This window comes from Tachysurus vachellii, chromosome 12 (genome assembly GCF_030014155.1).
Source record: "Tachysurus vachellii isolate PV-2020 chromosome 12, HZAU_Pvac_v1, whole genome shotgun sequence".
Taxonomy (NCBI): Eukaryota; Metazoa; Chordata; class Actinopteri; order Siluriformes; family Bagridae; genus Tachysurus; species Tachysurus vachellii.
This window is the reverse complement of record NC_083471.1, coordinates 19,803,975-19,825,820: the sequence shown is the minus strand read 5'-3', so window position 1 is coordinate 19,825,820 and position 21,846 is coordinate 19,803,975. Positions and strand designations below refer to the sequence as shown.

General features: G+C 37.3%; 1 protein-coding gene across 5 annotated transcripts in view; it reads left to right on the top strand.

The window, feature by feature from the left end:
- Positions 1–21,643, top strand: part of slc4a4a (solute carrier family 4 member 4a) — a 52,736-nt gene extending 31,093 nt beyond the window's left edge. For all 5 annotated transcript variants that reach the window (XM_060883041.1, XM_060883040.1, XM_060883037.1 and 2 more), the window contains 19 exons: positions 1,053–1,210; positions 1,740–1,827; positions 1,926–2,080; positions 2,569–2,682; positions 3,990–4,164; positions 5,229–5,362; positions 6,599–6,870; positions 9,943–10,013; positions 10,632–10,817; positions 11,132–11,245; positions 12,461–12,622; positions 13,310–13,488; positions 14,010–14,082; positions 15,231–15,299; positions 15,414–15,587; positions 17,237–17,401; positions 18,100–18,193; positions 18,727–18,800; positions 19,245–21,643. In XM_060883041.1, the coding sequence (XP_060739024.1) occupies positions 1,053–1,210; positions 1,740–1,827; positions 1,926–2,080; positions 2,569–2,682; positions 3,990–4,164; positions 5,229–5,362; positions 6,599–6,870; positions 9,943–10,013; positions 10,632–10,817; positions 11,132–11,245; positions 12,461–12,622; positions 13,310–13,488; positions 14,010–14,082; positions 15,231–15,299; positions 15,414–15,587; positions 17,237–17,401; positions 18,100–18,193; positions 18,727–18,764 (2,421 nt within the window). In that variant the 3' untranslated portion in view covers positions 18,765–18,800; positions 19,245–21,643. The remainder of the gene's footprint in view (positions 1–1,052; positions 1,211–1,739; positions 1,828–1,925; positions 2,081–2,568; positions 2,683–3,989; positions 4,165–5,228; positions 5,363–6,598; positions 6,871–9,942; positions 10,014–10,631; positions 10,818–11,131; positions 11,246–12,460; positions 12,623–13,309; positions 13,489–14,009; positions 14,083–15,230; positions 15,300–15,413; positions 15,588–17,236; positions 17,402–18,099; positions 18,194–18,726; positions 18,801–19,244) is intronic.
- Positions 21,644–21,846: the final 203 nt, after the last annotated feature.

Sequence of the window (21,846 nt, the reverse complement as noted above, 5' to 3'; positions counted from 1 at the left end):
TGTCTGTTATCTTGGCACTGTTCCTGTAATTTAATGCTATTCAGTTACTTCAGTTATAGAGGCATGACTTACAGCCCCTTAAATGTACTCTATAATCCACTATGTGCTTTGGCTTTGGGAAATAAAGTGAACAGTAAATCTGACTGTGCTGTATATTATGCTGCTCCACTGTTGCCACACTTCCGCTGCCCCTTGGCACAGCAGCAGATAGTAATAACAGTAGCTTACTTAGATTGACTGCATGTTGTTCTGTGCTTTAGGGTGCAGTTTATCCACTGTTGTGTTCTCCTGTCAATGAGTAACACAGTAGTAGACATTACATAACATAGTAGTATACATTTATGGCAGGATATTAATGTAATCCTGTGTTGGATTTATATATCTATTGCTGTCTTGAGAAATCAGAGTTTTATTACAATACGGTTAATAGATTTTTATCCTTAAACAATCATCGACTAAAGGGTTACATTCCTATCAGCTTTTGAAGTTCACTGTCGACATAGAGAAAGTGGTAGGTTTAAAAGGTTATGCCGTTATAATGTTAAATGAACAGCTACAACAAAACGGCACTCACAAATCACAGAGAGCAGCGATGCCCTTGGAGCCAGTGATGAAAGATAAGATGTCTAACAACACTTTGTGTTACGGGGTGGACACGGTCGGAGTTGCAGGGTACTAATTATCTGCAGTCTGTAAATTGTAAGGTTGGGCACCAGTTCAGTGGCTGTGTGTCAGCAAAAGAAGTGAGCTTTGAAGTTGTCCTTCAGTATATCAGTAGTAGTGGGAGCATGCCACTGTTAGAATGGCATCATGTCTCTTCATTGTTAATGTTACCAACGGTTTTTGTGTGGAAAAAGAAATGCTATGCAAGACTAAAATAAAGAGGACCTGCATAATGAGAGCAGACAACGGTTACTTGTTGCCTTTCCCTGGAAAACATCTACCACTCTTTATGTCTTGCTTTAGCATGTAGAACAGCAGAGAGCTCTCTTTGTCCAAGACTTTTGGCATTTGTTGGGTTTATTAATATATTACAATGTCTGTTCGTTTAGCTGAAGAACAAGTTTATGAAGAAGTTGCCCAGAGATGCAGAAGCATCCAATGTCTTAGTCGGGGAAGTGGACTTCCTGGATGCACCCTTTGTGGCCTTTGTGAGGCTGCAGCAGGCCGTCATGCTGGGAGCACTAACAGAAGTGCCAGTTCCAACCAGGTATGACCTAAACCACACTTCAGAAATCTGAGATTACCAAATATTTCTTTATCTAAAACCCTTGACTACTCATGGAGACAGACCTCGAATAAGCTCAAATGTGAGGTCATGAAGAATTTGCTTAGCTACATGATAATTACAGTTAAGAAATCTACAGGTCACCATGGGCAGGTCACGGCCTCCATATTCTAAGTACATACTTTATGTGCCAAATATTTATTTATGTGCAATCCGCCTCTAATGGTTTTATGTAGTGTACAATATATACATCTAATGATCATTTCAGTAATCAAGGCAATACACTTATGTGTAAACTTGAATATATTTTATAGTGCACTTTGTTTATTTTTTTACTTTTTAATTTAAATTCATTTCAGTTATGTTTTAAATGCCCTTGTTGCTGTTTGAGAGTTGGCACACTAAAAATATCTTGCATTACTTTTAAGGAAACATCAAGTAGATTTGCTTCAAATTTTACGCTATTCTACGATGTGCAATATATATCAATAAGGTGAACTCTTCCATACAGGTTCCTTTTTATTCTTCTCGGCCCCAAAGGCAAAGGCAAATCATATCATGAAATTGGTAGAGCCATTGCCACCCTTATGTCTGATGAGGTATGAGAAATGAGAAAAGTTTGGTTTATACCATATAATTATTTTGCTTTAATTTGATATGAAGCTTTTAAACACTGACCTACTTGTTCATTATGAAGGTTTTCCATGACATTGCGTACAAAGCCAAGGACAGACAAGATCTGCTTGCCGGCATCGACGAGTTCTTGGATGAAGTCATCGTCCTTCCTCCTGGTGAATGGGACCCTGCCATCAGGATAGAACCTCCAAAGTCTCTCCCATCTTCAGACAAAAGGTCAGAGTTTTTAATATTTGCATAGCATCTATTTAATTTATCTTTTTTTTTAACAGATTTATACAGATGAATACAGATTATTATGATTTCGTTAGATCATCATCAACAATGAGTAGAAGTAACTCTGTGATAAGTTAGACCTTCCTCTAAAGGTGCATGTGTTTATCACCAAAGAGGCTGATAGTTCACAGCCTAATTGTGGTGGAGTTTGTGAATTCCTTATAGAGCTGGAAGTGGAAGAAGAAGAGGTCGAAAGTTAAATAAATGCCTTGACCTGCTAGGAATTTATTTAAAAGGATTCTGGGTAGTGTAAAACTTCTCAGAGGAGGTAAAAGCACCAGAGTTGGATTTAATCTGACTAAACTAAACTCCAGAGTGATTTGGAGTGACAAATAGATGCTAAAGTGCCCTTAAAGCACTGGCTAATAAAGGATGCTATTTGTACTGTACTGTTCAGCATCTTCTGTGTGCCTATGTCTGTTTATCAGGAAGAACATGTACGCCGGAGGGGACAATACACAGATGAATGGAGACACGCCTCATGATGGAGGCCACGGTGGTGGAGGACACGCCATTGGTGAAGAGCTGAAAAAGACAGGGCGGTGAGTTATTAAGTGCCTCTAGTTTCTGAAATGTAATTCTCTTTTATATTCTGTTCCCCTCAAGTCAGCAGTTCTAAAAATAGCAGCTCAAAAGGAAACAGCTATTGTAAAGTGCCAGCATGTTTTGAGGTTAAGCGATCCGTGGAACAGGAAGACTCCAGGCTGATTTCTCATAGACGTATTAAAGAGCTGAGTTGAAATGGTTTCACTTGCGGAATACCAATGATGTGGACGCTATTGTACAAAAGTACTTTAATGTAACGCTGGAGTGTAATAAAGTGGATTTATAAATGGAACGTCACCTCTGAGATTCTCATATAATCCAAGATTAGTAATTTTAAATGCATATTAGTATAAACAGTTTGTGTAGAATATGATACTTTGCCATAATATGAGAATAAACACAGTGATATTCAGAAACGTAAGTTCAAAACAAAATTCATACAGGGAAAGTTACTCCTATTTAGAGATTTAGAGATTTAAAGTAAATTTTCTTGGGCTTTCCTATGTTGTTTCCTATATATGCTGTTCATGGCTGTGGGGTTGCCAGATTGTTCATAAGTAGAAAAAAAGACACTTCCAATACACGTTGAGGGATAGACAGTAATTCAGCAATATCACAGAAATATGATGTAACAATAAAGCACAATAAACACTTTTTCGGGACTAATATGATGAAAAGCACAAGAGAAATGAGAAAATTGGAAGCATTTAGCTAAACATCTAGTATATATATAGCGTGAATAGTCTGTCGTGATATAACATAATGGCCCCTGGTCTAATCATTCATTTGCACTAGAACTTGATCTAAGGCATCCTGTGTTTTTGCATAGTACTATCAAATATTAATAGATGTGCTGCAATTAATAGTGCCACATTCTTGTAATGAACACTAGCCTTGAATGACGTTCCACTGTTTTTAAGAGTGTATACAGGACAAAAGTATTTAGCTGATATTACACACACACACACACACACACAAAAAAGTTTACTTCCGAGGGTCAGAGGTGTACATAAATGAGACATGCTGCTTTTCTTTTGACAAACTATTCATGTAGTTATGTTTGTGGTCTTATTAATTAACTCCTCCCTGAGTTTACATTGTGTGGCTCACTGAGTCTAACTGTTAGTCTAACTGAGAGCTCAGTGAGCCGCACAGTAGACTCTAACACTTTCTCTGTGACCACTCTATGCATTTTTATACTGCAAAATGTTAAGAATTTAAGAGTTTTGTTAAATCTGCTGACTCCAGCAAATAAGTCTGCTATCTTATCTGGAAATGTAACTGTTTTGTATTCTTTTTCCAGTTTTTGTGGAGGCCTTATACTTGACATTAAAAGGAAAGTCCCGTTCTTTGGCAGTGATTTCTATGATGCATTGCACATCCAGTCTCTGTCTGCCATCTTGTTCATCTATTTGGGTACAGTCACCAACGCAATCACGTTCGGGGGTCTGCTGGGAGACGCCACAGAAAACATGCAGGTAAAACAACAAAGCTCTCCTTTTACTGATGCTTTATTATTCCTACAATATAGTGCTATTACTGAAGTGTCATTGTTGTGTGTAACATTATAGATTACAACACTATAATGTAATATGTATTATGCAGATGTAATTAAATTCAATACTCTTTTATTTGTATAACACTTTTAACAATGAACATTGTCTCAAAGCAGCTTTACAGAACTTTACCGGAATATAATAATAATAATAATAATAATAATAATAATAATAATAATAATAATAATCAGTTTATTTTATATAGCGCCTTTCAACAATCTTAAGGAAGCTTTACATGATGTGATATATCAAAAAGTTCAAGATCAATATTAGTCAAAAGTTCAAGATTGGTCTTATATTTAAATGTCTTTGTATTTATCCCTAATGAGCAAGCCTGAGGTGAAGTAAGGAAAAACTTCCTTAGATGGAAGAGGAAGAAACCTTAAGAGGAACCAGACTCAAAAGGGAACTTCATCCCCATTTGGGTGACACTGGGGGTGTGAATATAAATTGTCATAAACACTGAAAAGTGTTTATCCTTTCTACAGTCATATACAGTCCGACAATAGTGTATTGATTAAGAGGTTGTTGCCCTCAAAGACCATATGTAGTTGGCATCTCCTCATTGAATTTCTGAAATCTTCATGAAGCAGAAATCCAACCTAATGCCTGATATGGCTCTGATATCGATTCATATCACAGACTGTGATTTCAAAAGTGACTGCTTAACTCCACCAAGGACATTCACTACTGATAAACATAACAATGAAGCTTGACTTCATCACTCTCTGAACTGCACATACCACACACAACACACAAATAACACAGATAACACCACACACAAAACAGCGCACATGATGACCTCATGTCAGGACAGAAAGATCCTCACTAGAAAAGTTGCCTTTTTTATGAATGCTGACACACACACACATACACGCTACAGCATTCTTTACTGGGTCAAGGTGAGCTGGTGTGCAAGGGAAATTAGCCTTGCTTCTGCTACATGGCTTTGCATGTGTAACCCTCACCTTGCTGGCTCTGTGCAGGGCGTGCTGGAGAGTTTTCTGGGAACAGCTGTGTCTGGAGTAGTCTTCTGCCTCTTGGGTGGACAGCCGCTTATCATCCTCAGCAGTACAGGGCCAGTACTCGTGTTCGAGAGACTCCTGTTCAACTTTAGCAGGTTTTTATCCTATTTTATATACACACAGCAGGAATGTTATCCCTAATAGTACATACAGTGTACTCATTATACATGACCAGTAAACATTTCAACACACCTGCCCATAGATCTCTTCCTATTATTTTTAAAATAACATTGACTAAAAATCAACACTGTAAATAATACAGATAAAATATAGAATTGCCAAGAAATTCTGTCTCCTATGTTCCACTAGAAAAAAATACTTGTTTGGGGGAAAAGTATTATAAGTACATTGTAATTAACTGTTTTTATTTCAGAAATAAATTTACACGTAGGCTTTTTCACTATTCAAACTTAAGCATGTTATATTCCAGTCTGTTGCTTCTACCATGGTTTGTTCTTTGGCTGAAGATAAAATGTCATTCACTACAACCTGTGCACTATATACAAGCCAATTATGCTTTAAGCTGTAAGTAAGTGAATAGGGAGTGATAAGAGATTTGGCTAAACTGTTGTTTAGGAATTCAAAGTGATTTTTGTAGATATTTTGAATGTTTTACATTTTTTGCCTGATGTCTAGTAGTGAGAACAGCTCTGCTTTATGGGTTAGAGACTGTAACAGTGAGGAAAAGACATGAGGCAGAGATGGAGGTAGTAGAGATGAGGATGTCGCAGTTCTCTTTAGGAGTGACGAGGATAAACCGGATTAGGAACGAGCACATCAGAGGGACAGCTCAGGTTGGCTGTTTTGGGGACGAGGACAGAGAGGCTAGATTGAGATGGTTTGGACATGTACAGAGGAGGGAGATGGTTATATTGGTAGAAGGATGTTTGAGATGGAGGTGCCAGGTAAGAGGTCAAGAGGAAGGCCAAAGAGGAGATATTTGGATGTGTTAAATGAGGACATTAAGGTAATTGGTGCGAGAGTAGAGGATGTCGAGGATAGAGTTAGGTGGAAACAGATGATTTGCTGTAGCGTCCCTTAACTGGAAAAGCCGAAAGTATTAGAAGAGATACAGTACATCTGTTTTTTTACCTCTTCATTGTAGAGTGAATTTGGCTTAGAAGGAACATTGTGATATCAGCTGGTTAAATTGATTAAAGTTGCTTACTAGGAATTTTAGAATATATACATACATTATGTATTTTACTTTTCTGTATGAGCTTATATTAGACACTGTACTAAATAATGTGCTATTATAGTCACAATTTGAATTTCTTCTGTCACATAAACAATACTGCTTACTGTTATTAAACAAATATCCGATGTTGCAGAGATAACGAGTTTGATTACCTGGAATTCCGGCTGTGGATTGGTCTGTGGTCAGCCTTCTTCCTCCTGCTGTTAGTGGCCACAGACGCTAGTTTCCTGGTACAATACTTTACGCGCTTCACAGAAGAGGGCTTTTCTTCGCTCATCAGCTTCATCTTCATATACGATGCCTTCAAGAAGATGCTAAAGCTTGCACACCACTACCCCATCAACTCTGAATTCAAAGTCGATCACGTCACGCAGTATGACTGTATGTGCATGGCACCCACTATAGGTAGGACAAGACTGCTAGATGCCAAATTTAAAAAAATCTGGGGTTATATATTAATGTCACGTCATGTCATGTAAGGTTTTCATGTTATGTCAGTTCTGTTGTCATGTCATGTAATGCCATGCCACCATGTTACTTAGTCATAATCCTGCCATCATGTCATGTCATATTTTTATATACTGTGATGATGCAAACAGCAGGATTTCATATGTTACTTATTCACATAACTGCAGTAAACAGGGTGTAAACAAGATAGACAAAAAGCAAATGCGAGTTTGTGCTAAGACAAACAAAATGATTAAGAATAACATTTTTAAGAATAAATGCATGAATAATGACACAAATAAATGTTTGAAGAGAGGATTTTAGACATTTGCAAAAACAATTAAGGCTAGGGATGAAACATATCCATTCTAAGTGGATGTCTTAAACATTATGAAGAAGAAATATGCAGACTCTAGTACCTCAACCTTGTCAAACCTGATGTATATAAAAACTGCATCATAACAGTGACATGAGACCTCATCACGGCCCTCCAGTTAATTGGTATATAGAGAGAACATGAATGGACCATGTACTGAGACTTGAGGGACTCCAGCAATGACTTGATATAACTGCACCACTTCAAGCCACAAGAGCATTATTGAAGTCAGGTACTGATGTTGGATGAGGAGGTCTGGAGGTCTGCAGTCATGATCCAATTAATCAGGGTTCTATTAAGGTCACTCTGCTTCTTCCACTCCAACTTAGCAAGCCATGGCTTTAAAAATCATACATTGTGCTACTTAGTTCCAGGGAAGGGAAGCTGTAATGAAATACAACCACATCCTGTACCATTGTGTGCTTCCAACTTTGTTTCAATACTGGGAAAGGCTCACTTATGGGTGTGATGGTCAGGTCTCCACATTTTTTTATGTGGTAGGATCAATCCACTATAAGAGCTAGATCAGAGCAAAGCTCCCAGTCCCAAATTCAACAGGAAATGAGGGTGTAGTGATTCAGAGTGCAGAAGATGAGGAGTTGTGTGTAAATTACTTTCAGGAACCACCCCACTTAAGCCCAATTTTGCAGTCATGTTTGCTGGAGATTCATGACTGAATTAATTTTAGAGTAAAATCCTTACTTGTTAGTGGCTACTTTCAGTCTACACCAGATGCAAGTAGTGATAGTGGCTGAGGAGGAGAGCTGAAATGTCTGCACTTATGCACTAATGCATATTACATTAATTGCTTCCTGAAGCAAAGCTGATTGAGCACAAACTGTCCTTTCACTATCTTTGGTTGCAAGTGGACTGTTACTGTATGCCTTCGATATCCAAGCTGCAGGATATACAGTATATACTGTACAGTGCTTATATATAGTATAAGCCTCGTATATTTTTGTTATACAAGATTGCATTTGTGCTGTGCAGTGTCTGTGTTCAGGATTCTGTAAATTGATTACAGTATGGAATCTGGTTCATGGCATGTGTTGATTAGTATAAATGCCTCTGGGAATTTCAACAATTTGGTTTATTTTATATGGTTTATAATGAGTTTATATGGAGTATGAATTATTAATTCAAGCATTAATGATCAATCAACCCTTTTGGATCCCTATTGCAAAGCAAGATAAGTCACAAGCTAATTTCTTCCCAAGAAATAGGAATCTTCAATGTAGCAACAGTTACAACATGCTGCTCTATTTGGATGGCTGATGATTAGTAGCAGAGTTTTCTTGCCAAAATCTGAAAATATAATGTACACAGTGACACTGAGGGGCACAATGTAGCAAGATAGTGGAGAAAGGTAAGGTGGGGTAGAAAGGTGAGGTACTGAGGGAAGGTGAGGTTGTGTAGAAAGGTAAATTAGGGCAGAAAGGTAAATTAGTGTAGAAAGGTATGGTAGTGTAGAAAGGTATGGTAGTGTCGAAAGGTGAGGTAGTGTAGAAAGGTATGGTAGTGTAGAAAGGTACAGTATGGTAGTGTAGAAAGGTGAGGTAGTGTAGAAAGGTATGGTAGTGTAGAAAGGTGAGGTAGTGTAGAAAGGTATGGTAGTGTAGAAAGGTGAGGTAGTGTAGAAAGGTATGGTAGTGTAGAAAGGTGAGGTAGTGTAGAAAGGTATGGTAGTGTAGAAAGGTGAGGTAGTGTAGAAAGGTATGGTAGTGTAGAAAGGTGAGGTAGTGTAGAAGGGTATGGTAGTGTAGAAAGGTGAGGTAGTGTAGAAAGGTATGGTAGTATAGAAAGGTGAGGTAGTGTAGAAAGGTATGGTAGTGTAGAAAGGTGAGGTAGTGTAGAAAGGTGAGGTAGTGTAGAAAGGTGAGGCAGTGAAGAAAGCATTCATCTATTATATAGCTGATATGAACAGCAGCGTCATGGAGCGTCATATTCACTGAACTGTCATATCTGCTTTGTGTGCAACAGATGATGCATTTCTTTGTTGTGTTAGGCAGGCCAAGCTGATCGGAGGCGACAGGGTTAATCTGTCCCTGCGTGTAATCTGCGTGGGTGGGTCACTAGGGGTTAGCCTACTCATCCGCCACCTACTACCTCTCTCTGAGGGGTTCTATCCGTCCTCCCCCTCAGTGCACTACAAACACACTGGGAACAACAAGAACTAGGTGGAAATTAGCTGTGGCTACTAATTAAAGATTAACATTGGGGGAGGGGTGGCAAGTATTTCCCAGGGTGCACTGTGCTGAGGCTCAGTCGTGCTGTGTTGATCATTACCGGCTAAAGGAAGTGATGCTTTATATATTACAATTATATTGTTGTGTTTGTCATATGTCTTGCTAAATTTGAAAAGCAAACAGTGAACTGTAATGTGTCAGTGGTAATGTTTTTGTCTGCACTCGTACAGAAAGTTTATATGGAGACCATGTGATTGATAAAAAGTATAAGTTACAGTTGTGATTTGTATGTTGCAGCTTTTTGCAGTAACAGCATGAATAACAAGTGAACGACTAATAATGTATTGTGCAGCCTAAAAATGCCTGCAGTCATCCATGTAAAATCTTCCATGTAAAAAAGATCCATGTGAAAATGTTCTTATTTATAGGTCAGTGTTTTATCTGTTTTTTTTTCTTTCTTTCGTCCAGTAAACAACACAGACGTGTTCACAGACTCAATAGAGGGGACCTCTGTATGGTTTTACAACTATACTGATCTAGTAAGTCGATCTACATTCAGCTTGTTTCAAATGTATGGAGTATACCTACAGAACTTACAGATTGCCACCATTATTTTGATAGTTTGAACAATCTATACTTCTTTGTAAAAGACTAACACAAGACCACAACCTTTGTACCTGACTGAAATCACACACCACTATTTCAATACTGCCCCAGATTCAACTGAAATTTGATTCAATATCCTCCCCCTCCTTAGCCATATTTAACACAGTCTCATTATCTCTTAGTAATAATGCTGAAAATGGTCACAATGGGTTCTTTGAGCTTGTGCCCTCAGTCAGAGTTCAGTGAAACATAATGAGCAGACACAAAGTCCCTTCCATCATTTAGAAATCTTATTGATGTAATGATTTGTTCTTTGTTAACTAGGGGACAAATGTGTTCCTGTGGGTATAAATTCAGAATCTATTTTGTATTCAAATTCAGTGATATTACAATGGTTTTAGATGTTTTCTATCCAGATCAAAACATACCGCGAAAGTAACAGCCCTACGTTTAAATCTAATTTGTTCTGGTGCCTTGAATTCCAACACAGAACAAAGGAGTTTGTCAAAAAGAACCACATGTAACCAAAGCACCTCTTTTCTTTCTAAAAGCCATTAAATGCTACCTGGTCCTCTCTGACAAAGAAGGAATGCCTGAAGTATGGTGGAGAGTTGGTAGGAAAGGCCTGCGAGTATGTGCCCGACATCACCCTCATGTCCTTCATCCTGTTTTTTGGCACCTACACCTGCTCTATGTGTTTAAAAAAGTTCAAGTTCAGTCCCTTTTTCCCCACCACGGTAAGCAACTCTCTATTCACCTTCTTCAACCATTGCAACAACCCAAACATTCTGTTTTCAATAGATGGAATACAGTTATAATACATTTGTACATTAAAGGCAGTATTTATGAAAACAGGCATATAGCATGTGCTAGGATTTTCCTACAAATGCTGTACAAATTTAATGTTATTACTTTCAGTTTAAAATGATCTAAATCTGTATTTATTATGAACATGTTTTCTTAATGATTTTGATGCACATCAGACAAATTGAGGCAACCATTGAACTTGAACAAGAGTCAACTAGAGAGTCATTTTTGTTTTTTTCTCCAGGTGAGGAAACTCATCAGTGACTTCGCTATCATTTTGGCCATCCTGATTTTCTGCTGTGTTGATGCTTTGGTAGGAGTCGACACACCAAAACTTATTGTGCCATCCGAATTTAAGGTGAGACTTAAAGATGGTGTAACTTCCTAAAATTACATCCTGCCACCCAACAGCCACTGAATTAAATAAAGGATGGTGTGTTGTAATGTGGCTTAAACATAAATGAACATTTATTTCTGAAACAGGTAAAAATCCCTCTGTTGCTTGTTACTATAGACGAGCAACATGTATTAATATAGCAGTTCTACGGTTGTAGAAAATTAATCAACACCTTCTGACCATAAGAAGAACGAATGGCGATGGATATAGTGGTCGACCATATGGACAGAAACTTGTATTACATTTTCTCCTAATTTGGACAATAAAGCTAACTAGCTAATGTTCTTCATATTCAGTAATTAAATCGTAGATTATTGTTACATTTTCTTAGGTCAGCTATCCTCTTTTTGTTTATCTGATAGAATTTAAAACTGAGTGATACCATGCCCAATTAATGCTGGACTTATTTGCTTTTACAAGTTTTGTCGCTTTGAGGGACCACGTGTTAGGGTTGCACATGGGGTATGTTATTCACCGACTCATGTAAAAATAAAGTAAAGCAGGGCACATTTTTGCTCTCTGCAACCCTGCAGCTGGATGTACAGCATTAAAAGGAAAAAAAAAACATCTCAGTTGCCTGTGTTGTTGGGTCTGGTAGTGGTAAGCCATACAGAAAACTGCTGCTAAATGTATACAACTGGATGGAATGAATAGAAAAAAAAACTTGTTAGACATGATCTCTTCTCTCATCCTCCTAACCCATGAAGTCATGTTACCCATTGCTATCTGACTCTATAATAAGTCTACAACAAGGTATATATTTCAGATAATCTGTACAGAAATCTTAGTTATTCTTAGTTAGAAATCTTATTTACATGTAGTTTTATTCTTTCTTTATTATATGTTTTATATAGTGAGTCTATTGTTCACTGGTAAAGTCTTGTGAACTGTTAAGTCTCAGTTCATCATGTTGCTTTTGTATTGTTAATAAATAAAAGGTTTAATAAAGTATTTTCTACTCTACGTTACTCTGCTCCACTTTACTTCATTTTACTCTACTCTTCTCTACTTTATGTTATGTTAATCTGCTCTACTCTACTCTACCCTGCTCGGCTTTGTTCTGCTCTACTCTACTCTACTCTACTCTACTCTACTCTACTCTACTCTACTCTACTCTACTCTACTCTATTCTGCTCTACTCTACTCTAATCTAATCTACTCTTTCTCATTCCTCAGCCAACAAGTCCTCATCGTGGCTGGTTTGTGTTACCGTTTGGAGGCAACCCCTGGTGGGTTTACCTGGCATCAGCCCTGCCTGCTCTGCTGGTCACTATTCTGCTATTCATGGACCAGCAGATCACAGCTGTCATTGTCAACCGGAAGGAGCACAAGCTGAAGGTAAAGCCTACTGAGAGGATTATCACGTTCACTTTGAACACCCTGGGAACCCAGGAAAGCCCTCCAGCACAGCCAGGATTGCACTCTGTGGCATTTCTGCTATATTTATCTCCTGTGAACATAGTGGAGTCTCTAGATTTATTTTTAGGGAGTGAATAAAGACTTAAAAAACATCACATCCTTTAAGCACAAAGGACCAAGTTTTTCTGTTTCACTTTACCTTCTATATTTATGAAATGACACCCAAAAAAAGTTATTTTCCTCCATTTCTATTTAATCAATTTTTATCCAGCTTCTTTGTTGCTCTTAGTGTGAATAGACATTGAGGAGCCTAACAAGGAAGTGATTGTGAAGCAGCTAAAAACAGTCCATCCATTTACCTGTAGGCAGTGCAGCATGATACTCACCTTACGACTATGTTCTCTGTCAATTCCAAAGCTATGCTAAGGGGGTTTATTACTTTTTTAAGAGTGTGGAGGATGTGCCTCAAGTTACACAAGTGCAGCTTTGCGTGTGGATTACCACAAAGGCCTGTAATAAAACCTATTATTGCACCAGTAACTCTTTTCACAAAAGACCTCATAATCTGTTGCCTGAATGTCTCTTTGATGCTATGCTGATCTGTGTATAATTCTGCCTCACAACAAGCCTCTTTGTAAACTCCTTTCCATGGTTTCTCTATTGTAGAAAGGTGCAGGCTACCATTTGGATCTCTTCTGGGTGGGTATATTGATCGCACTGTGTTCTTTCATGGGTCTGCCTTGGTATGTGGCTGCCACCGTCATCTCCATTGCCCACATAGACAGCCTGAAGATGGAGACAGAAACCTCGGCCCCAGGGGAGCAACCCAAATTTTTGGGTGTCAGGTAAGTTTCAGTGACTTAATCTCATCATGGCTCATTTGTAAGATAGTTTGAGATAGTGGAAGCTCTTCTTCAGATTGTATTGTGGTGATATTGATGCTTATTTTATATTATGGATGAAAATTCAATTTAAATTGAACACATGATGTTCTAAACAATCAGAATCTGTCCGTTGTGGGCAAACAAGAGTGGTTATTTACCATCAGTGTAATTTTAAAGTACCTAAAATCGGAGATAACAACAGGGTTATTTTGTTTGCTGCTACACTCTGGTGTTAAGCTCAGTAGGACACTTGTTTTGAGAGATTGCTTATTTAGTTAAACTTCAGGGAAGCTGTATTGATCCAGCTGTAAGCTGCACAAGCAAATAGGTTTCTAGAAAATGCAACCTAAAATGATAGTATCAAAAAAAAAGAAAAAAAAGAAGAAAATAGCAGAAATACACTAATAAATGAAAAAAAGAGCAAATTACTTTTGAATTTGATCTAAAGGAAATGAAGGTTGGATTGTATGATTATTTTGCAGGGAGCAGAGGGTAACTGGTGTTTTCGTTTTCCTTCTCACTGGCCTCTCTGTCTTCATGGCTCCCATTCTTAAGGTAATCCAGGTTTTCATACAGATATTTTAATCAAATATAATTATATTGCACAAAAAAAATGCAAGTTGTACATCATGGTGAGCAATTGAGCAATTAGAAAGTGGATAGTGATGCTTTGAATTAATGTTGATTTGGCTTTAGAATTTGGGATTTGATGTGGCTAAGTGCACTATGTATTTAATATAATTAATATTATATTTATAATAGTAACTTGTAAGAGTTTTTAACAATTTTTTAATCCATATTGAAGTCCCCCTTAAGAGGTTCATAACTTAATGGATATTTGTCATTTTCACAAATGAACTGGTAAGGTGTTGCCTGAAAGTCTTTGTCTTTTTGATAGTATGCAGATCTGTGATTGATTTTGCAGGGAGTTAAGCAGTAAGCATCACAACATGGCTCTTAGTGACCTTGTTTCCATGATATTGCATGGCGTAAAAGAACCAGAAGAATGTTTAATGAGGATTTTAGACGTAATCTTTACCCACATCACTTACTATCACTAGTAAATAGTACTAAATAAGTGTAAGGAGACGTTCACATTATTAGCTTTTTTTAATTACTTCCTCAGATCAGATCTGTCTATAATGATGGTTCACATGCATTGCCACACATTTAGACTGCATGTGCACATCAATTTTGCTTAAAATGATTCACCTAATATTAAGTGAATCATAAAATTTCCCATCCTTCCACCAAATATAGTCACTGCTGTTTCCATTGGTGTTTGGCAACACTGCTGACACTGGCTGATGACACTGGCTGATGACAGTGACAGTGATATAGTATGCATCCACAGGCATATTTGTTCAATCCATATGAATTCTGATCTGAGGACTACAAAGAAACGGTGTAAAGATTTTATTGAATATTTTAGTTGATAGAATATTTTATGTCCACATAGTCCTGAGCAAATTCAATTCAATTAATTTATTTTCATATATAAATTTCATATCTTTATTTGTATAGCGCTTTTAACAATAGACGCTTTAAAGAAATCTATACATTTAGAATACAAAAGCTTAAAAATACATTTTTATTTATCTCTAATGAGCAATAATAGGTCAGTCAGCAGCCCAAGACTGTATGGGTCAATGGGCTTTCACTTCCCTTTAAAATTTAAATATTTTCTATGTCCCTCCCTGTAGTTCATCCCCATGCCTGTCCTCTATGGAGTCTTTCTCTATATGGGTGTAGCCTCACTCAATGGAGTACAGGTGAGTCAGATCTAGTCATACATCTTTCTGGGATATTTTCACCATCCATGTCTTTCCTGTCTTGTTATCTGTTAGGGCAGTTTCTGTTAACACTTTATTTTGTTGCTCATTCAGTTTATGGACCGCCTGAAGCTGCTTCTGATGCCTGCCAAACACCAGCCAGACCTGATCTACCTGCGGCATGTGCCACTGCGCAAAGTTCACCTCTTCACCTTCGTCCAGCTGCTGTGCCTGGCTCTGCTGTGGATCCTCAAGTCCACCGTGGCTGCCATCATCTTCCCTGTCATGGTGAGTTCATGGTTCAGTTCTCACCGTGCTTGTTTCAGACTGGCACTAAACTTTAGAGATGATTTACCTCACAAACTTTGGCATATAAATAGTAGCTAATTAAAGGATTTCAAGAAGGAACCATATCCAACAGAAGTGTAGACTGAGGCTGATTTGTGACTGGGAATGGCTCGTAGTGCTTATTTCCATAAACGTCTTCTAAAGAGTTATCATTTGCAACAGATACATTTGCAAGAGTTCATTTACGTTCAGGTGTACGGGCATGTGCAAATTTCATTCTTAATGATGACCGAAAGCAAAATCTAGCAGTAGTAAAGCAATCCCAACGATTAGAACGTTAAAGCACACTCTCTATCAGCTGTATAGTCCAGTGGCACTGACTTCCAACGTCACTGGAGACTGGCCTCGAATTGTGATAACTTATGTTGCTTTATAAAACAGTGATTATTATGGTCAGTGTTATAGATTTAAACAAGGACTGTGTCTGTATATGAACTGATCTGAAGAGATATAAACCGATATACAAGTAGAGAAGGCGTACTTTACTGTACTATGTGCACAGTGTGACTCAAAGCCATTTTGAATTGATGTCACGAAATCTAAATAGGGAAGGAAGGGTAGGGTAGTTAGTAGGGAAGGAAATGGTAGTACCCCTGACTAGTGTCTAGCTAGAATTACAAGTTGAGGTGCATTTTTGGTGTTTTTAGAATTACAAGTCACCTAGAATTCAGCATAATAATAATAATAATATCATATCAGAACAGAAATCACACAGAATCACTGACTTGCAGTGTCAACCTTCAAAAACATGTTGTCTGAATTGAAGATGGAAAGTCTACATTCTCAAACCTAAGAGTACCAAAGAGCTTAAAATATTCTATTTGATGGAGTGGAATAAGATGCCACATCTTTTTACACCTGGTCACTTCATGTGTTTTCTCTGATCCGATACCTATCTGATTTGTTAAAACTGTTCCATTTACATTAGGCCACATAAATGCGTCTTGGCGAATCGGATATCAATCCGATCTTTCTACTCCCGCCCAAAATGCAAATTTATTTTACCTCATTTCCGGGGTAATTGAAATGGCACACGCTTTGGTGTATGCGGTTTTCAGAATGCAGTCAAATAAGAAGACGAAAAAACTTGTTACGACGGTTATGCTACAAAAACCAGCAATTACTTAACAGCGATGCACGACTGGTGAATCACTTGCGAGTGACGTTCTTCCGTTTGGGAGGAGTATAGCGCTGACGTATGTGGCTTGAACAACCACATTCATTTACACCTGTCCAGTTTCATCTGAAATGCGTCCAAGACCATCTCCTGAAGTGGTTTGAACGATCGGATTTATATCCGTCTCGAAAACGTTTCGGAGGGCATTTACACCTGGTCTTTTTACGATCGGATAGCTATGTGATAACAGAGAACGCATGAAGTGACCAGGTGTAAAAAGCCCCTTACGCTACATCTTTTGTCACCTTACAAGTGTCTCCAAACTTGATAAGCATTACATTACGAGAGTCACAAAATAATGCATTATTTGAAATACACCCTTTTGATGTTTTAAGTCTTTTGAGTCTTTACTGTATAGACCGAAAGCCTGTGATGATGCGTGTCTCTTTGTGCACTCTTTGTGATTGGCCAGATCCTAGCTTTGGTGGCTGTAAGGAAGGCTATGGACTACTTCTTCTCTCAGCATGAGCTTAGCTTCTTGGATGATGTAATACCAGAGAAGGACAAAAAGAAGAAGGAAGATGAGAAGAAAAAGAAGAAGAAGTCAAGAGAAAGCATAGACAGTGACGTAGATGAGGTAATATTATTACTGCTGTTATTATTATGCATTGTTACACACTATACATTGAAGGCATTGCCATAGTGCTGTTAAATTCTCAATTCTGATTAGTCAGTAACAGTTGATTACTTTGCTATAACTGTGTCTCTTCCAGCTACAAGCTAATTCACAGGTTTATATGGAAGTTCTAAAATGCTGCCGTTTCTGTATTAACTCATTTAGACGCACTGGAACGGCTGATGTTTCAGACAAGCTAATCCTAATGATAAACAAATTAAGACCATGCTATTATTTATTAAAGATAAAAGTCTTATTATTGATATAGTAAAGGTTTTTATACGGAGATGGTTATAAAGTATTAATGGAAGGTGTTCCGAGTGTCTGGGAAGTCCATACAACTTTCTCTGTTTGCATTTTCTCCAAAACAAGCACCAGGAAATGATAGTTAATAGCTGCTAGAACATAAATAATAACAGGAAGTAACTTGATTATTGGATACTCCATAAGGTTTACTGTAACGTGATGTAACAGGATAAAAAGTATGTGCTATTATAAAAGGAACAAAACATGCTTGGATGCTTTAGGATTCAACTGGTGAATATTTTCCCATAACACCATGAACCGTCATGTTTTATTTCTTACTTGACATGTTTTAAAGACGTGGCTGGTATATTCCCCACCCTAACTACTGAGTAAACCCCTTTCCCTTCCTGCAGTCTGATTACCCATTCAACGAGAAGGTGCCCAGCATTAAAATTCCCATGGATATGATGGAGCAGGAGCCTTTTTTAGGGGATAAGTCCTCTGAGAGTGAGTGAAGCAGAGTTTCTCAGATCGTCTACAGCCTCTTTAACATTCTCATATTTCTGTCTCCTTATGATTTCAGTGCATGCTGTAACTAACATCTTGTCTCATCAACAATCATTGTCATCATTATGATCATCATCATCATCATCATTTGCTTAGTTTTGACTCCCTTTCTCTTCTGAATTACAAATGTTGCACTCTTTTTCTTTTGATAACTTTCTCATGTGCATGTTTTGGGTAGAAATATATAAGTAGGTCTGATTTTTTTCACAGACTGATTTTTGATAGCGGTAGAAGTTGGTGGATGCAGAATTTTGCTTGCAATTGCACATGCATGTAAATGGCTCCAAGTCAGAAAGATATTTTGATTTGATATTTCATTTATGTGCAAATAACCAGTGCTGCTTGCGATCAGTCTGACTTCATTTCCATTGTGTCTTATCTGCTGTAGTAATATATCTCTGTGTCCTATCTCTGTGCACCATAATGCATGTGTGTGGGAGATTTTATAACCCAGCCCACTTTTTTCTTTGCAGGAGAAAAGTCAATCCATGACCGGTACACGTCGTGTTAATAAAAGACGCTACTATGAAGACAGTCCGATATCAAGGTGAGTTGGAAGGTGTGTGCGGTCAGAGAGAAGTGGAATCTCTGTGTCCATGTGTGAGGAAGATCTATTTGAATATGGTACATTTAAATTTGTGGGTGTGGGTCTTGGTGTGAGTACGTGTGTGTGTGTGTGTGTGTGTGTGTGTGTGTGTGTGTGTGTGCTTATCACATGATTCTAGCGGTAGTGAGTCATCTCGCATGACTAGTGAGCTTCCGGATTGCCTTAGCCAGGCTGAATGAGGGATGTTATTAGGTGGGGAACAAAGGATTCTGTGTAGATGTGAAAGATATACCCAGAATAATCAACACAGGCCTCAATGTTCAAGGCCACAGTTTATAGCAGTAGCCGTTTGTACGTAAACATACAAATAAAAAGTAACAGGAAGCTATAAAGTAACTTGCTTATTGACTTGAATGTACTGATGAATTCATTTTTTTTTTTCAGTCCAGAGAGAATACCACTAAATGTGCCTCAAATTAGAATAGACTACGGTTCAGACAATGAAGACAGTGACTACTTCTGGAAGAGTCGAGGGTCCGAGGCGTAATTTTAGCTCCTCCCTCCGTCGGCCTATTTAGCCAATAACAAACCTAAAAATTATGAATCTTGGAATGTCGGACAGAACGTCGTGTTGATCATGGGAACTTTTTAAAGGCATTTTCGTCTGCCTGCCTGCCTACCTGGACACATTCCATTCCAGAGTACAACATCTGGACTCTCATCTTCACGGATGCCATTTTTAACCTTTGTTTTATGACCAAGCTCGCTCATTTTTTTTTTTTTTTTGCTTACTTCTTAAGAACACTGCCTGACATAATAATTCCTACTACTATGCAATTCATATACAGTTCATTCTTGTGTTGATCAACTGAAAATGCTGTACATGGTTTGTGACCACAGACGGAGAGAAAACACTCCTCTATTCTTTTTGTATAAGGAATTACCATTTTCCTGTAGCAGGAAAATTAATATTTTGATCTTTTTCGTTATTTTGTAGTTCTACCTCTATAGACGGAAGGAATTGTGTAAGAAAGTAAGAAAAAAAAATACATTATCGAGGTGTTGATTTTTTTTTTTTACTCAGCATGAGTTTTAATGTTATCCTGCCTATTGTACCTTCTGAACACAATATTGAACAAAATAACTGAATCATTACGCTGTATTATTATAATGCAGAAGAATAATACCTACAGGATGTTTTAACCTTTAATCGTATTGACTTCTGCTGAACTGTATGACCTTCCATTTAATACAGTATTATATCATTTTATCCCTTTAAGAATGATTAAATCATTTTAAAAAGTAAAGGTTAATGCAAAGAGATTTTAAACTAATCAATTAATAACCAAATATCAGTCTGAATTGATTTCCTTTTTATACATTGCACTATGGTTGTATTAGTCAACCACATCTGGTTATTACAGTCATTAATGTCTTCCTGCTGTTCAACCGAGTAACTTTCTTAAGTGGCTTAATGAAGAATATAAATAAATTTCTAATACTTTTTGTGAAGTGAATTACTGATAATGAAACCTGGAATATTAGAAGATATTTTTACACGATCATTTTTTTTCTTTGTGGAAAAAAACAAAAGCCAGTAATATTTAATAAACCCAATCTCAGAAATATATGAATGCATTGTAGCCATTGCTATAAACAATAATGACATTTCATAAATAATTAACAATAAAAAATGTGCATTGTTTATGAATGCATTATAACACGTTATGAATGCATTCATACTACACTACACATCTGACCCTTCACCTTTTATGAAGCCTGTATTCATAAAGCTTTTTTTTTTTTTTAAAAAAAAAAGCCAAACCTTCCCTGTCTTTTACCATATAATGAATAAATTATGTTCATATCCTGACAACGCCACAGCCGTCAGAGGAGTCCAAGAAATCGCTTTGTCTCTAGCCGATGGTGGATGTTTGAGAACTGGTGTATGTGGACGAACCTCGATAGATTTTTAGTCCACTGTGTTATGCTGAGCTGTTGTTGTGGTTGGATTTATACACATGTCTCAGAGGAAGCATGTTAGCCTTCACTCATCCTGGTGGGTAGCAGTCATATGATAGAGGAGAGATTTCTGGTGGCCAGGATTTGGTTGATTCTGACCTTTCTACCCTCAGTATGTTGTGATGCCTGATTAGTGTGTTATTACATGGAGTGCAGAATTAAGTGATTTTACTAAAAGCAAAATGACATGAAGGAAATGTTGCAATGCCTTCAAACCTTCAAAGCACTAATTTACAATAAACATCTAATGAATGCAGGCTGCATAGAGAGTGTAATCAAACCTCATGTTTTCTAATAACTGACTGAAGTTTATATCGCTTATTATATTATTTCCACATTTTGATTGTCTTGTAGATGTGAAATATCAATAATGTGATCACCATTTCTGATTATTTTCTTATGTCTGTGGTGAGAGGAAAATTCCAGTGTGTGTGTGTGTGTGTGTGTGTGTGTGTGTGTGATCCTTCAGCCTTGTTTCTCAACATCATGTTTAATTTTTTTTTTTTTTTTTTTTTCCATAAAATGAAAAAAACAAAAAATCTATAATTCTGTATAAATGATGTCCTACTGAATCACCATGTTTTAAAATTGTACTGTATATCAATGTATTTTTAACTTCTATTTTTGGGGGATGGTGTAACAGAGGAGTGTTGGAAAAATTACAGACTTTTTAAACAAATACTTTATGAATAGTGGCATGTTTTACAACTCCAGTAACATTTTCATTTTGGTAACGTAGAGCACAGAGCTGAAGTGATTCTTTTAGAATTTATATTTTTTAAAAGAAATGAATATTAAAAATAAACAGAATTTATAAATGGTGCTGGCATTTGCTGTATTTAACACATTCTATATGATCACATTATACACAATGTTATAAATACTTGTGAATGTGAATAAAAACGTTACACTTTATAGCTGTGTTTTCCCGTAGCACAATGAAACCATGAGCATCAGATGATATCCATAGCCGTTTTAATATTTTTTTTCCCTTTAAAATAATTTTAATTTTAAATAAATGCAG